The following is a 17,386-nucleotide window of genomic DNA, read 5'->3' on the forward strand; positions in this document are numbered from 1 at the left end:
ACAACCAGAACTTTAAACAAAATTTTATTACACAAAAGTTGTCACATAATTGGATACTTCTCTACTTTGTACACAATTATTCTCACTCTCCACAGAAAGGCTGCTTCTGAACTCATCTGGTCACACAAGCACTACAATCCTGACTGTAACAGAATAGTAGAACTGCCTCAATGATTTAAGTTGAAAGCAGGACACTGGTATATGGCTCTTGCACCCAGTATCAGGAATGTACAAATGTCTTTATTCAAAAATACAAAATAAATTATCTGTAGGCATGGACAATGACAGCAGTAAACCATTATGTATTGTCAATGGGAACCAGTAACTGATGGTTATAGTGATCAGCCAGCCTTCTCTTCATTTTCTTCAGGTGACTTCTCTTAAGTTATCACCGAGGAACCTGCATTGAGCTTCCTGTCACAGTTCATTGATAAGGGCAAAGCACTATTCTAGGAATTAGAACATGCCACCTCCCATACCCCCTCCCATTCCACCCATTGCGCCCATTCCAGGGTCCTTCTCTTCTTTAGGAATTTCGGTCACTACAGCTTCTGCTGTAGTTAGCAAGGAGGCCACCCCAGCAGCATCCAGTAAAGCAGTTCTTACAACCTAGAAAAAAAAGTTTGTAAAATGATTAATGAAAACACACACCATAGAACAAGCCATCCAATGTTTAAGAAGTGCTTACTTATTTACCTTTGTTGGATCAATGATTCCCTTTTCCACCATGTTCACAAAATCTCCGAGCATAGCATCATAACCAATTTCCGAGGAACTCTGCAGAATTTTCTCAACTATCAAAGATCCTTCAACACCTGCATTCTTAGCAATTGTCATTGCAGGAATTTTGAGTGCTCTTTTAATAATTTCTATACCTACAAAGCAAACATAGTGTCACAAATTTATTTGTTTTCCCTTTTTTGGGAGGCAAAGATGGCTCAATGGTTAAGAGCACTGGCTGCTCTTTGGGAGAACCCTATTTGACCCTTAGCACACCCACCATAGTAGCTCACTATGGTTCCAGTTCCAGGGGACCCAATGTCCTCTTCTGGCTTCTGAGAATATTACATACACAGCACACAAGACATTCAGGCAAAATACATTTATACACAAAATAATTGAACACAAGCCCACAGTCAGTGAGAGGACTCACTCAATCCTATCACAGGTAAAAAGAATTACCCCTGAAAAATGTGGCACATCATTAATCAACAATACTACTTTTCAACACAAAGAATCATGCCACAAATCCCATTTGTCTTTAATACTGGGAGGCAGAGACAGGATCTCTTGAGTTCAAGGCTAGCCTGGTCTACAGAGTGAGTTCCAGGACAGCCAAGGCAACCCAGAGAAACCCTATCTCAAAAAACAAAAGCAAAAGAAAGATAATCTTTACCTATTTTCTGATCTTCATTAGAAGGCTTTAAGGAATCCAAGGCTGGGATGCATCGAAGCAGAGCACAGCCCCCTCCTAAAACAATGCCTTCTTCAACAGCTGCTCTTGTAGCATTGAGAGCATCTGTAACTCTGTCTTTCTTCTCATTCACTTCAACATCACTTGTTCCTCCAACCTGCAGATGAAAACAACTCTAGTTAGCATGATCTTTCCCATTCACTATGACAGCCCAAATCACTTACAAGGCAAGCCTGAATGGGGGTATGGTGGCACAGTTAGGATCTCAAAGGAAACCCCAACTAAAGCCAGCCTGGGCTACAGAGTTTGAAACAAAAACAAAAGAAGCACTTCTAGAATAAAAGATTATGTGTCATCAGTGACTAGTCCAGTGGTAAATAATGTGTCCCACTTCTGAGGAACGGATTCCATTAACAAAGCATTTTTTCCAGAATTTTCCAGAATTTCCCAAAGCACAAGCTGAACTGTGGTTTAAGAAAAGGATGCTAGTCAGTAGGCGATGGCACACACCTTTAATCACAGCACTAGGGAGGCAGAGGCAGGCAAATCTCTTGAATTCGAGGTCAGCCTGGTCTAGAGTGAGTTCCAGGACAGAAAAAGAAAAAGGCTGGGATATAGAGCAGTAATAAATTGCTTGCACTACATAGTACAAGGAACAGTTTCAGCCTTAAGCTTTGTGCCAGTCAGGGATAGCTGCCTATTTTAGACTGATGAGGCACTGGGATATAGCCCCAGTGGGTCAAAGGGCTTGCTTTGCAAACATGATGATCAAAATTTAATCTCTGAAATACAGTGGAAAGGTAGATAAACCACTGACAGCTGCTCCTGACTGCCACATGTATGTGCCCTATGGAAAGTGTGTGCCTATGCAAACACAGCTGAAGACTTCAGGAATGGAGGCAATTGCTTAGTTACTATTGGTAAATACCACAGAATCAAAGTCAGTAGATCCAGAGACCAAATGGTATAGCCTTACCTTCAACACTGCTACTCCATCTGAAAGTTTAGCGAGTCTTTCGTTTAGTTTTTCCTTTTCATATTCACTAGTTGTGATTTCTAGCTGCTCAGTGATTTCTTGAATTCGTTTCTCAATCTGAGCTTTCTCACCCTTTCCTTTCAAAAGCATGGCGTCATCTTTGGTGACAATGACCTCTCCAACTTTTCCCAAGTCATGAGCTTGAACATCTTCAAGATTTAGATTTAGCCCCTCTTCTCCAAACACCTGTAAACACAGTGTACACTTAAGTGTCTCCCATTATACCAAGCTTACTACTGTATGTAGCATAGCTATTGTGAGGAGAAACAGCTAGAAATACTGCTTCATCCAAGAGCACTGGCTGCATTGCTCTTCCAAGTGTCCTCCCAGCACCCATATGGCAGCTCACAACTGTCTACAACTGTAGTTCTACAGGACTAGGTGCTGCCTTTTATTGTGCATGCAAAACACACATACACACAAAGTAAAAAATGCAGAAAAGAAAAACAAAAATAATGCTGTTTTCCTGGATGTCAGGGCCACTGGTATCCCAGAACAAGGTCTGATTACAATCACTATTATAGGAATTGGAACTAGCTTTATTTGAATTTATCATGTTCATTCTTAGGCCAGACTCAGCAAATTAGAAATGTGACCCTAATTATTCCCCATGTTCCAAATACCCAATAGAAAGAAAGCCACATCTATTTGTGAAGCGTACATTCTATTATTTGCAAGCTGGAAGCACTAACTTCAGTGAGCACAGCAGTAAGATTTACTTACCGCACCACCAGTAGCAATAGCCATATCTTTAAGCTGATTCTTCCTATTGTCCCCAAAACCTGGAGCTTTGACTGCTACCACCTGAAGACCAACTTTTAGCCTGTAAAGAACATTTAATTAATTGTGTAAGATTTAAACTGACACTTGGAAGGCAGATGGATCTCTAAGTTCGAGACCACCCTGGTCTTCAAAGTGAGTTCCAGGACAGTCTCCAAACCTACAGAGAAACCCTGTCTAGAAAAACCAAAAAGACATTTAAACTAAAGGGGCAGTTGGGAGAAAATACCTTTGGTTCCTGGTAAGTTCTGGCACTACTCAACTACTCAGGTACCCCAGCAACTTCTGTCTGAAGATGAGATGGGGCACTCACTCATATGAATTTGTCCCAAGCCAATCATCTACTTAAAGAACTGCTGCCTTTACGTTCCAGACTGACATCTGGACAGAATTTTTAAAGGACACATGGACAGTTCTCTCTGGGAAGCTGTGAGAGGTACAGGCTGAAGGGTTATGTGCATTTAAGACTAGCTTGACACTGTCTCCAACAAACCACTACATTCAATGCATAGAGCACCACAATGTACACTACCACTTTAAGAGATCAAACATGGAATTTCAAATAGCAACCCAAATCACCTTCCACCCAAAAATATGAACCACCCAGCCCACCTGTTCAAAACCAGTGTGCTTAGAGCTTCTCCATCAACATCTTCAGCAATAATGACCAAGGGCTTACGATGAGCATTAGCAATTTCAAGAGCAGGTACAATGGACTGGACACTAGAAATTTTCTTTTCACTCAACAGAACATAGGCATCTTGGAATTCACATTTTTGACCTGTAAAACAGTGAGCAATAAAACCAAATTCTAACAGCACCGAGAAAACTAACAATTTACTTCTACAGAGAGACCTGCTACTCATTCATTTAGTGAACTATTAACTTTTCAATTTTTACAGATTGTACCAACCCACTGCCTACAGCTGACAGATACCTTTAAAGCGTATTTTCAAGATTCATTGCTGACTCGCTCTTACCTTTTGATGTGTTAATAAAATACGGGGAAATATATCCTCTGTCAAACTTCATGCCTTCAATAATTTCTAACTCATCATTCAGGGTTTTTCCATCCTATGAAAAGTATAAGAATTAGATGAATGATTTCAGTAAAGAAACAATACTTGGGCAGCTAAACCTAAAGAACATTTGCTGCTGTTCAAGAGGACCTGGTTAGGTTCTTAGCACCCACCTGCTGACTCACAACTGCTGTTTCTTGTGGAATCCGAAGCACCAGGTACCCACACCTTTAGTTCCCCACAACAAAGCCAAGTCAGAGAAATATCACCCCTTTGAGGTTGAGGCCTATGGTTCTGGGCTAATCAGGGCTACAAAGTGAGGCCTCGCTCCATTCTCTCCTACTCACAGCTAGCTGAGAGCCAATTATATTTATTTAATTGGATGGTTTAATTCTGGGAGGTAAGGCTCCCAATGAATGTGCTGGCATAAACAAATTAAGTTTTCTGTTTGGAAAACAGTTGACACACACCTCCCTGAAGGTGTTATCAGAACACATCAAACCCCACACTTGCCTTCACTGTGATGACGCCTTTCCTTCCAACCTTTTTCATTGCATCAGAGATGATGTTTCCAATGTCTTTGTCTCCATTCGCAGAAATTGTAGCAACCTGAAATAACCAGTTACTTCAAAATTAAATGGTAAGATCAGTATTTTCAACCCTTTTCCCCTTCGACCTTCTAAATTGACACTTCAACCCAGGGGAGAGAAACGTTGTACAGTTTATCTGTTTTTTTTTTTTAAAAAGATTTTATGTATATTTTAAAAAATATTATGCATACAACATTCTGCTTCCATATATATATCTGCACACCAGAAGAGGGCACCAGATCTCATAATGCATGGTTGTGAGCCACCATGTGGTTGCTGGGAATTGAATTCAGGACCTCTGGAAGAGCTGCCAGTGCTCTTAACCTCTGAGCCATCTCTCCAGCCCCCAGCTTATCAGTTTTAATGAAGTACTGGTTAAATGGTCCTTCCATTCTTTGGCACATTAAGAATATACCAACAGGGCTGGACAGATGGCTTGGTGGTTAAGGTGACTTAGTGTTTAGGTCACCACCCAGCTCACACTAGCTGGCAACTGCATCTAATATCACTTTCTATGGGTTCATAACACACATGGCACACACACATACCCCCCACACATAAAAACTCTTATTTACTTGCCTACTATGTTTCAAAGATTAGGTCTGATCCCATATAGGGCAGGGAACATTGAGAACACCTAAGAACATCTTCCCCAATAATCTAATTGTACAACCATGTTTAAAAAAAGAAAAAAGAAATGAAAAAAAAAAAAAAAAAAAAAAAAAAAAAAAAAAAAAAAAGAACTGGGCAGTGGTGGTGCATGCTTTTAATCTGGGCACTTGGGAGGTTGAGGTGGGCAGATCTCTGTGAGTTTGAGGCCAGCCTGGTCTACAGATCAAGTGCCAGGACAGCCAAGGCTACACAAAGAAACCCTGTCTTGAAAAACCAAAACACAAACATAAAAAACCCCCAACTTTTTAAGCAGGAAATAAAACCCTTACCTGAGCAATTTCTTCAGGGGTTGTCACAGGTTTAGATTGTTTTTTCAGTTCAGCAATTACAGCATCAACAGCCAACATCACACCTAGTTCAAGAATGAATGTTAGTACAATGCTTATGGCTCCCAAACCAAGCATGAACTTACAGGTTCATTTTAACATTCATATGCAAGCTCTCATGTCAGCACTGTCCTAACTGTACCAAGTGACATGATATGCACTCAATCATTTGTAATTTCACATTTAAGTTGAAAACCATGAACTTTGTGAAAACTTGATCAAGATGTTGAGTGGTTGCTCACATCTGTAATCCCAATACCCAGGAGGCTTAGGCAGGAGGATTTCTTTTAAGACTAGCATGGAATATACACCCCCCGCCCCCCGAAAACAAGGGAGGGCTAAGAGGGATAGCCACCCATTCTTAAAAAGCCTGTAACTCCAGTTTCAGGTGATCTGGCACCCTTGCACAAACATGCATGCAGACAAAACACCAATGTCCATAAAAATAATGAAATTTTAAAAACCAAACCCCTCACTACTCAATTCATTCTTCTTAAGCTACTACTAATCCAATCATGTTGCCTGTTTCCAATACGGCACCTAAGGAAATGAGACCCTTAAGGGTAGGGAGGACAACTCCCATCTTGTCTATGGACACACACCAACAAATGTATTAAGAAAGGAAAAAGATGAGACAATACTCTCATTTCTGTAGGGTCAATGACATGCTCTTACCTCTCCGGATTTCTACTGGATTAGCCCCTTTGCTGATCTTCTCAAAGCCTTCCTTGGCAATAGAACGTGCCAGAACAGTAGCAGTGGTAGTGCCATCCCCAGCCTCTTCATTTGTGTTATTGGCAACATCTTGAACAAGTTTAGCTCCGATATTTTTGTATTTATCCTTTAGATCAATTGCCTTTGCAACAGTGACCCCATCTTTTGTTACTTTGGGACTTCCCCAACTCTGTTCAATAATCACTGTTCTTCCCTACAATGACAGAATAACAACCCTCAACCATAAACTTCAAAGTTGTCACTTTTAACAGTCCTGAAACGTGAATCTCAAAGGTCAAGTTAATCAACATTCTTAGGTCTATAGACAAAAGGAACTCTGAGGTACAACAGTAGATAACATCCCCCACCCACCCAAAGAGATGCCACCTATTAAACAAGATAGCACAGGTGACAATCACCAATCCTGGAACACCCTTCCATCACTTGTACACGAGTTTTGGTTATGAACTGTTATTACTTTTTTATTAACTGTTGCTTTTAAGTACAATTTACTTGAACATCCATTCACTAAATATCAGCCAGTAAGTTTGTTCTTAACTTACTGTTTCCTGCTCATGCAATTCAAAACTTCAAAACTGACACCAACAGTATTGGCAACTTGGATTTGAACCAAGCTATTCTGTCTTGACCTATATAAACAGCACTTTACGAAGCTCTTTAGATGGCTTTAACGTCAATTTAAAGCAACTGTGCCCCACATCCAATTATGTCCTCAAAGTACTATGGCTCCTTATTCAACCACACAGATGAGTGACTCCAGCCTTGGATCTCAGCAATGATTCAAGGTTCAAGCTTGCTTGGTCCACAGGAGTTCCAGGTCAGCTATGGCTAAAGACCCTGTCTCAATAAACACCAGATGAATAGTATACTAAACTGTTACATACCTGGGACAATCAGTTCAAGGATAGTCTTGGTACAAAGCGAGTTAGAGGTCTGACTAAGCTATCGAGACTCTTAAAAACCCCAAACCAAACTTTTGGAATGTGGAAATGGCAGAGAAATCATGAGGTATGCACAATGGAGGGATAAATGGGAGACCAGATAGCCTTTTCCATGTGCAAGTGAAAACGGTTCTGGAGATGTGTGATGGTGAGTTACAGAACAATGCAAACGAAGTCACAAATATTAACTTAGGCTGGACAGATGCCACAGTGGTTAGGACCCAGGTTCAATTCCCAGCACCCACATAGCAACTCACAATTGTAACTCCAGTTCTGGGATCTTCACATGGGTATACACGCAGACAGTACACCAATGCACATAAAAATATAAATAAATCTAAACTCTATGCTATCGCATCTACTGTATGCATACTGTAATACTTCAGTACAGTTAAGTAAAACCTCACATCTACAATTACACTCTGAGGTGTTACTAGTCTTGAGCTGTCCTTTCCCCTCTATACCCTCTAACTCCTGGGAAAGGATCCAAAATTTAATGCAAGCATTCACACAAGATTAATTACGCCTAAAGTTTGAAAATCCTCCTTGAGCTATTACTACTCTATTACATCATGTTGCACAAAAGTCCCCCAAATCGGCTGCAGCAGTATTAAGGCCACCAACTAACGAAACTCCTAAATAACACCCCCAAATCACTTAACATGTACTACACTCAAATTAGATTTTCATAAAACTTGTTAACAAATACTGTCTAATTTGCAGCTACAGAATACTATTCTTTTATTAACACGATTTAAAGTATACTGATACCTTTGGCCCCATTGTAACAGCTACAGCATCCGCTAAAAGGTCTACACCTTGAAGCATTAAGGCTCGAGCATCTGCACCAAATTTTACATCTTTGGCATAGGCCCGAGTGAGATGAGGAGCCAGCGCCCGGGACACTGGTCTCATCTGGCGAAGGACTGTGGGTAGTCGAAGCATTTCTGGGAGAGGGGGGGAAAAAAAAAAGCAAAGGATCACTACTAGTTACGGACAAACTTGTCCACCTGTGCTTCAGAACATGGAGGCTAGCTAGACTGGAGCTTGGCAGTCCTCTGCTAACCGCCACGCCTGGGCCACACACGGCGCTGCAGCTTCAGGACATCAATTGCTAGCAACGGATTAAGGAGGCCGCCCCCATGCTCGCTTGACCTGCAGCCCTAGCACACAAAACCATTCCCCATGGCCACCCACTCCTGCCACCGCGAGTTAATCTTTCACTGGCAAAGCGGCCTTAGGAACAGATCCACTCCAAAAGTGTGTGTGGGGGGGGCAAAAAAATCAAGCTGGCGTAAGCGAGGCAGGTTCCAAATGCAAGAGCACAGGGAACTATACAAGTACTCATGACGGTGCAAAACCCCGCTCAGGAAAAGTGACGCCAGGTGTCCACCCGGAGCTACGGTAGCACAGCAACTAGCAAGGCCGCAAAACCCAGGACCGCAGCTCAGCCCATTCGCGCGGCCCCACGTGTCTGCCCGACAAGGAGCCCCAGGCAAGGTCAAAGTAGAGGCGCCGCATCCCCGCAGCCAGAGGGGACGAGAAGGGACCGCGACCACCCTCCGACAAGAGTCCTGCAGTGCGCCAGGCGCAGGTGGCACCAGAGGGCCCAAGTGGCTCCCACCCTAGCCCGTCCTCGCTCCCGCGCTTGGCCTGGGTCGCGTGGTCCCCGCCGCACGTGATGAAACCCGCGTGGCCCCGTCGGGCCTGGACAGGCCGGCAGAGCCTGCGGCGTCGCTGCCAGCCTTGTCCCCTAGCCCGCCATGCTCGGGCCCAGCCGGAAGCAGGCCGGCGAGCTCCCGGGCGCCATGCACGTCGAGGCCGTGTACCTGCGGGGCGGCGGCGGGAGGGCACGAGGCGAAGCAGGCCGTCGGCGGCGAGTGAGGGACCGAGCGCAGAGCGCGCACCGCAATGAGTCCGAGTCCCCTCCCTCCGCGGCCCCGCCCCGCGGCCCCGCGTGCGCGCGCGCCCCGCTCCCTCCCACGCCCGGGCCCTGCAATCAGCATGCGGCGCGGGTGGCCCCGCCCCCCCCGTACCCGAGCGGTCTCAGCCCCGCGGGCTCAACCCTCTCCCGCCGCCCTACGCTGGTTCCTGGGCCTCGCTCCGTTCTAGAACCTTCCGGAAGGGCGCTGCGCCTCCCGTGGGTCAAGGGTCAGGTGGCGTCATTTCCGGGAGGAGGACGAAGGGCTCGTTCTTTCACCTCAGCGGGCCGCCTGGAAAAGCCTAGAAAGCGCGCCCCTTTTCTTCCGCCTCCGGCTGCCCCCTTCGGCGGCCTGCGCGGAGTCCTCGCCACCAATCGGCGCGCGCGCTGCCGTGGCCGCCCTCTCTCACGCTCGCGGGGGGGGGCCGCGTGCGCCTGCGCCTGCGCGCTGCGTGGCTTTTTCACGTGTCCCGAGCCGGACCTCAGGACTCTCCTTGCAGCGGCGGCCCGAGTGCAGAGTCCGAGCGGCGGCGGCGCGAGTCATGGTGAGTGTCCCTGGGCTGGCAGGCCTGCCTGCGGGTCGGGGTCCCCCGCGACCCACGGTGTCCCCCCCTGTGTGCCGGTTTAGCACCGGCAGGGCAGGGGGCCACGCAGTGTTCGGCGCCCGCCCGGGTTCCGCAGGAGCGAGGCCTGTCCGATGCGGTTCTCCACCACGGCCTCTTTGCACGCACGTGTGCTGCAGGAGCCCGGGGTAGGGGGCGGGAACCCGGATGCACACTCAGTAGCCCACCTGCCCTGCCAGGGCTTTCATGGACGTATACTGTGTTGGAGAATATATGACCCAGCTCAAAAATTGATACTCTCTCCCCGGCGTTACTAGAATTAAAAAAAGAAATCTAAAGAAGGAAAACGTTTGACCTTGGAGGAGACCAAGGTTGTGGTTAAAGGTAGTGTGGGTGCTGATGGGCAATGAAGACACCCCCCCACCCACCCACACGCACTAAAATATACAGGGTATGAAACATCCAAGAATATTTTCTAAAGGCACACCTAGATTTTTCTTGTCAGTTTGGGACGTTTGACCCGTTATAGGTTAAGGCATGCAGCGGTATTAACTGTTCGTGGTCTGACGCTGCGAACGCAATGACAGTCCGTTTGAACACGTTTCTCTCCGCAGGCTGGACAAGCTTTCAAAAAGTTTCTACCGCTCTTTGACAGAGTATTGGTTGAAAGGAGTGCCGCCGAAACTGTGACCAAAGGTGGCATTATGCTTCCAGAAAAGTCTCAAGGAAAAGTATTGCAAGCAACAGTAGTGGCTGTGGGATCAGGCTCGAAAGGAAAGGTAACTGGGAGCTACTACAGCAGTACTGAGTCTTATATGTGATATGGAAGGAAAGGAGTAGAAAATCCTAGATTACCAAGTGGCTTTTAAAATAGTAGATGTCTTTTTTTGAAATAATTTAACTTCACAAAGAACCGCGCATGAAGGAAAACCATTGTGGAGTTGTTTTATTTTTCTAAGGAATGGAGAGGCATTCTATAAAAAAAGGCAAAATGTACACATGAGAAGTGTGTGTGTGTGTGTGTGTGTGTGTGTGTGTGTAAGACATTGTATGTGCATGTCTGCTGGTTTGCAGAGTTGTTTCCAGCCCTCAGTATGTTTGGGTTACTGCCTTTTTACTAGTGTTGAGATTCCCTAAATTGGGTTCCAGTACTGAGCTCTTTCTGCAGTGCCACACACTCCAGAGATTAACTGCCATTATGGTGACTCATGCCTTGTGGCCATGGTACTTTGGAGACCAAGGCAGAAGGATTGTAGAGTCTTTTAAGCCATCAGGAGGTACAGGGTGAGACCATATCTCAAAAAAAAAAATTAAAAAGGAAAAACAAAACGTCACAAAATATATTACCTTTGGTAGTTTGTTGTAACCTACTTTTCACAGTTTTAAATAGACAAAACATCATACAGTTAGATAAACCCTGGGTGGTGGGGTTTTTGTTTTTTTTTTTTTTTTTCAGAATTGAAAGTGGTAATAATACCACTAGAATTCTGGTGGTGGTGGGGCTGAGCTGAGGCAGAAGGACCCAGAATTAATGGCCACTCAAGGCTACATAGACTTGTCTCCTCCTTCCCCAAAAAGAAAGGGTGAAATGGTGGGGATGGGGGCTGGCTGATGGCTTAACTCAGGCACTGAAATTGTTTTAATCTTATGCCACTGGTAGCTTTAGTTGTCATATTTGAGAAGGGAAATGGAAATACTCTGGGTTTTCCACTTAACTAAACCTCTGTAGTGTGCTACTTCAGTTTCTGACCAAGCCTATGCCTTGAGGACAAGGACATTGAATAAAGAAAACAAATAGCAAATTTTTATTCATCAAAGTCATATGTGACCATTTACTATTTTGGTATTAAAAGCTGCTTTATTTCACCTGGTCTCTAGGGTGTGTTAATATTTAATAGTTAAAATGTTAGCCAACCGTAGCTGTTCACTGAAAGGCAGTTTTAGCTAAGCCACTGTTTATTTCAAATTGTAACTACAGTGATGCTTATATTGTGATGATCTACATTTAATGTAAATTATATTGCTTAACAACTAATTAGGTACCAAACAACATACTAGATTTGAGTGAGCACATTTCATGTGGTTTAAAAGTTGTCTATAGAGCCTAGTGTGGTTGATACATGCCTATAATTAACAACACTTAGAGAGCTGAGGCAGGAGGCTCCTGGTGTATGTACGGAAAGAAAGTGTTCATTGTGTGTCTTGTGAACAAGATGCCCTTTCTAATAAGCAACTATTTTTTTTAAGGGTGGAGAGATTCAGCCGGTCAGTGTGAAAGTTGGAGACAAAGTTCTTCTCCCAGAATATGGAGGCACCAAAGTAGTTCTAGACGACAAGGTAAGTAAAGCTATGATTTTTATTTTAAATCAAGACAGGGTTTCTCTGTGTCACTCTGGCTGTCCTGGAACTCCTCTGTAGACCAGGCTGGCTTTGAACTCACAAAGATTTGCCTGCCTTTGCCTCCCAAGTGCTGGAATTAAAGACGTGCTACCACCAAGCAATAAAGCTAAAATGAGTTGTGTGTTTGCTTTTACTGTCTTAACTGGTGGTTTCTTTATTCACAGGATTATTTCTTATTTAGAGATGCTGACATTCTTGGAAAATATACGGACTGAAATCACTGTTGAAATGGTATCACATGAAGCTGCCCATTCCGCCGACATTCTGAACTATTCATCATGTAAATAATTTCTGTGCCTCCCTTTTATAATAAACTGATGATGCCTAAACTGATGACATCCATTGTCTCTGAAGGTTTAGTATCAATGTACTGTTATAAACATTTCCGAATAAAATAAGTAAATGAGTGACGGTGTTTAGTAATTTAAGGTGGGTTTCTCCCTTTAAGCTGCAGAGTTAAGAGTTCTGAGAAAGAAGGTTTCTTAAATAAATAAATTTTGAGGATGAATTTGGCTTCCTTACATAGATGAGTGATACTTTTTTTGGGGGGGGGAGACTGGGTTTCTCTGTGTTGCTTTGGAGCCTATCCTGGCACTTGCTCTGTAGACCAGGCTGGCATCGAACTCAGAGATCACCTGCCTCTGCCTCCCAAGTGCTGGGATTAAAGGTGTGCACCATCAATGCCCGGCCTAGATAAGTGATATTAAAACCATGGGCTTATCTTATACTTAGGCCCTGTCTTGGTTTGCTTTCTATTTCTGTAATAAACTACTGGCCAAAAGCAACTTGGAGAGAAAAGGGTTTATTTCAGCATCAAGTTCATAGTTCAACATAGAGGGAATTCTGGGCAAGAGCTGTAACGGAGACCAAAGAGAAATGTTTCTGCCTTGCTCCCCTTCTCTTGCTTTCTTACACTGGCCTGGGCCACCTGCCCAGGGGTGGCACAAGCCATAGTGGCCTGGGCATTCCCATATCAATCATGAAGATAACTCACCATAGTCTGAGTATCCTAGGCCCATCTAATAATCAATTGCAATTTATTCTTCCCGCTTGACAAAAGTTAGCAACATTGTACAACAAGTATGATCTGGGGTACAGTTGCTCTGTTACAGAGGTGTGCTGTTCTTATCCTCATTATTTCCTGAGCATGCCTGTCTTCCAAATCTTAAATCAAAACTTGTTAATTTGTTTTGGCAAAGAAAATCAGCACAGGAAGCCAGATAGGTGACTCAGTCAATGGTTAAAAGCACTGGCTGTTCTATCAGAGGATCCAGATTTGGTCTTTCTGTGGTTCACTGCAGAACAGATTGGTCCTCCTGCGTTGGCCTCCTTGATGCTTGGGTTATAGGTGTTACCCATCTGACTTAACCTAAACTCCATACGACAGAGTTCTTTCTATATTACAAATATAACCTCCTAAAATGGTTTCTTTAGCAATTACCCTAGTCAAATATCACAAGGGGCCAACCTTCTAGTAGGTGTGGTTGGGCCCTTGCAGGTTTAAGTATACCAAGTAATTTGGGGAATGGAATCAAAGCTTTAGAACCAAGCCTTGGATCTCAAAACACTTGGTAATAGCATTGGGCAGTAGTAGGAAAGCTTTGATCCAGGTTGGACTCCTGATTTCTGAGGTTACTAGTAACCACCTTGCGTTGTGGTAGGCTTTTTTCAGTTTGTCTCTGGCATTTGTGTATATACATGGTCAGGCCAAAAGAGGACAATCAGGTATTGGCTGTGATCACTGCCTTACCCGTTGAGCAAGGCCTCACTGAACCTGGAGTTTGACTATGACTAGTGAACCCCAGCAGTCCTATCTGCCCACAGCACATGTGCATATCATGCCCTACTTGGGATTTAAGTTCAGGTCTTAATGTTTGCATGGCAAGCACTCACCAGCTCCTGTTTTGAGACATGTTTGTTTTGAGAAGGTTTCTCTGTAGCTTTGGAGGCTGTCCCAGAACTCAGTAGACAAGGCTGGCCTTGAACTCATAAAGATCTGCCTGCCTCTGCCTCCCAAGTGCTGGGTTTAAAGGTGTGCACCATCACCACCCCGTCTTGGAGAAATGGTTTAATGGTTAAGAGTACTTGCTATTATAGAGGACCTAGAATCAGTTTATAGCACCCACATGTTTATAATTATTCTTAACTACAGTTCCGGGGATCCGATTATATATTTAACTTTGGGGAGGGGGGGCTGCTACCTAGCTTACCCAGCTCCCAAATAAGTACACAGAGACTTATTCTTACTTATGAATGCCTGGCCTTAGCTTGGCTTGTTTCTTGCTAGGTTTCCTTACATTATCTCATCTACCTTCTGCCTCTGCATCTGCCTTTTACCTTTCTCTGTTCAATATACCTTTCTTTCCTTCTTACTCTGTGGCTGGGTGGCTGGCTCCTGGTGTCCTCTCACCTTCTCGACCTTTTTCCTTTGCTGCTCTTAATATTTTCTTTTTATTCTGTATGTTTGGTGTTTTGATTATTATGTGTCGAGGAGACCTTTTTTGGTTCAGTCTATTTGGTGTTCTGTAGGCTTCTTGTACTTTCATTGGCATGTCTTTCTTTAGGTTGGGAAAGTTTTCTTCTATGATTTTGTTGAATATGTTTTCTGTCCCTTTGAGTTGGATTTCTTCACTTTCTATACCTATTATTCTTAGGTTTGGTCTTTTAACGGTGTCCTATATTTCCTTGATATTTTGTGTTAGGGATTTGTTGGACTTAAGATTTTCTTTGGTTGATGAGTCTATTTCTCCTAGTGTACCTTCAACTCCTGAGATTCTATCTTCCATCTCTTGTATTTTGTTGGTTATGCTTGCATCTGTAGTTCCTGATCGTTTACCCAGCTTTTCTATTTCCAGCATTCCCTCAGACTGTGCTTTCTTTATTGTCTCCATTTCAGTTTTTAGGTCTTGAACTGTTTCCTTGAGAGATTTGTTGGTATCTTTTATTTTTTGGTTTGTTTTTTCTTCCATTTCTTTAAGGGATTTTTCTCATGTCCTCTTTGAGGTCCTCTATCATTTTCATGAAGATGTTTTTAAGGTCATTCTCTTCTGTTTCATCTGCATTGTAATGCTCAGGGCTTGCTGGTGTTTAGTTCCTAGTCTCCGATGGTGTCATATTGAGTTTTCTGTTGTTGAATGTGCTTTTACATTGTCCTCTTCTCATCCTTTCTTCTGGTGGGTGTAGCAGGAGTCTCTAACTCTCCTGGTGGGTGTGGGACCAAGGTTCCCCTCTGGTAGATGCAAACAGTTCCAATACTCTGATGTCTGTCCTCTTCTCGTGGATGGAGGTGGGACTGTTACTGGGGCCTTGGCAGTCTCTGGGTGTGTTGGATCCCGCTGAGTTCAGATCTGGTGAGCAGACCCCTGGCGTCAGGTGTCCCTGAGCAGGGCTGCAGAACTGGAACCACAAACAGCTCCTGGGTTACCTGGGCTGGTGGATGGAGGCAGAACTGCTACCTGGGCCTTGGCAGTATTCTGGGTGTGTTGGGTCCCGCTGCTGAATTCGAATCTGGTGAGCAGACCCCTCCTCTCACCTTCTCTTGCTCCTCCCCTTCAATGTATTCTCTGCATGCCAGCCCCACCTATTTCTTTATCCTGCCTAGCTATTGGTTGCTCAGATTTTTATTAGACCAATCAGGTATTTTAGGCAGGCAAAGTAACACAACTTTACATAGTTCAACAAATGCAAAATATCTGCATCGTTAAACAAATATTCCATAGCATAAAGGAATGTAGCACATCTTAAACTAATATTCCACAACATTCCTTAGATGCAGTATACACATAAACATATGCAGTACACATACATATATGCAGGCAAAATACTCATATGCAGAATACTATAGTGGAAAAACTAGAAGAGCTTCTATGTTGTTCTCTTAGATCTCTTTTCCTATGTGAAAAAGCTGACAAATAGCTGGCTCACTGTGTAAACCAGGTTGCCCTTGAACTAACTCACAGAGGACTTCCTACCTCTACTTCCCTAGATTAAAAGTGTACATTATCAGGCACAGAAAAAAGTAAGGTGTATTCTTAATGATGGGATGTTGATAATTGTGTTTGATAGAAAGCTTCAGTTTTGTTCTGTTTTTTGTTTTGTTTTTGAGACGTGATCTCTCTTTGTAGTCCATCCTGGAATTCGCTATATACACCACGCTGACCTTGAATTCACAAGAGATCCATCTGCCTCTACCTCTGCCTTTAGTTCTGGGATTAAAGAAGTGTTCCACCATGCCCAGCAAAGGCCCCAGTTCTTTTTCTCCTTTTTTTTTTTTTTTCCTGGTTTTTGTTTGTTTTTGGTTTTCCAAGACAGGTTTCTCTGTGTAGCCTCGGCTGTCCTGGAACTTGCTCTGTACACCAGGCTGGTCTTGAACTCATAGAAATCCACCTGCCTCTGCCTCCCGAGTGCTGGTACTAAAGGTGTGCGCCATTATATCTGAGCAAGCCTCAGTTCTTACTACACATATACTCCTTAAGGCTGCTTGAATGTGCTTCTTGTCAGTTTTTTCACTTGGGGGGGAAGAGATTTAAGAGAGCAACATAGAAGCTACAGTGTCTCTTAGACAAAACACTAAGGTCACACATGGAATCCCAGCCCTGTAATCCCAGAGGCTGGGAGGCTGAAACAGGATTGCTGAGAGTTCAGGGCCAGCCTGGGCTACATGTTTGGTCATGTGTCAATGAAAAGCAACCAAGACATAGTTACTTCCACACTACCCTATTGGTTCTAGTCAATGTGGAAAATAATCACAGAAGGGCATATGTACTAGAAGATGCTCTTTATTGGGACCAATGTGGAGCCTGGTTCCCATAGCACTAATATCAAATCTTGTAGACTGTTGTTGTCTCAGTGTTCTACTGCTGTGAGGAGACACCACAACCATGGCAACTCTAATAAAAGATAACATTTGAGGCTTGCTTACAGTTTCAGAGGTTTAGTCCATTACCATCATGGGAAGCATGGCATCACACAGACAGACATAGTAGCTGA

At 43.9% G+C, this 17,386-nt stretch overlaps 2 protein-coding genes across 3 annotated transcripts in view; one reads left to right on the plus strand and one right to left on the minus strand.

Annotated features, from left to right (window-relative positions):
• Window positions 1–11: 11 nt before the first annotated feature.
• Hspd1 (heat shock protein family D (Hsp60) member 1) lies at window positions 12–9,467 on the minus strand. The gene is made up of 12 exons (XM_027396901.2): window positions 9,343–9,467; window positions 8,285–8,460; window positions 6,513–6,765; window positions 5,781–5,863; window positions 4,763–4,858; window positions 4,211–4,304; window positions 3,843–4,011; window positions 3,174–3,273; window positions 2,391–2,636; window positions 1,397–1,571; window positions 697–875; window positions 12–609 (listed from the first exon to the last, which is right to left on the minus strand). The coding sequence occupies exons 2-12, from the start codon at window positions 8,456–8,458 to the stop codon at window positions 457–459; spliced, it is 1,722 nt and encodes a 573-aa protein (XP_027252702.1). The 5' UTR covers window positions 8,459–8,460; window positions 9,343–9,467; the 3' UTR covers window positions 12–456.
• The window catches only part of LOC100773141 (MOB-like protein phocein), a 49,006-nt gene continuing 40,881 nt past the window's right edge, over window positions 9,262–17,386 (plus strand). The window contains exons 1-3 of one of the 2 annotated variants that reach the window (XR_004768667.1): window positions 9,262–9,979; window positions 10,612–10,776; window positions 12,245–12,322. Coding sequence is in view for 1 of the 2 variants with exons in the window: in XM_027396904.2 (XP_027252705.1) it covers window positions 9,977–9,979; window positions 10,612–10,776 (168 nt within the window). In the remaining variant the exon portion in view is untranslated. Of the gene's footprint in view, window positions 9,980–10,611; window positions 10,777–12,244; window positions 12,323–17,386 lie in introns of those variants that run through there. The other variant, XM_027396904.2, reaches the window with a different exon arrangement.

The sequence above is a fragment of the Cricetulus griseus genome, chromosome 2 (genome assembly GCF_003668045.3).
Source record: "Cricetulus griseus strain 17A/GY chromosome 2, alternate assembly CriGri-PICRH-1.0, whole genome shotgun sequence".
In the NCBI taxonomy this organism is placed as follows: Eukaryota; Metazoa; Chordata; class Mammalia; order Rodentia; family Cricetidae; genus Cricetulus; species Cricetulus griseus.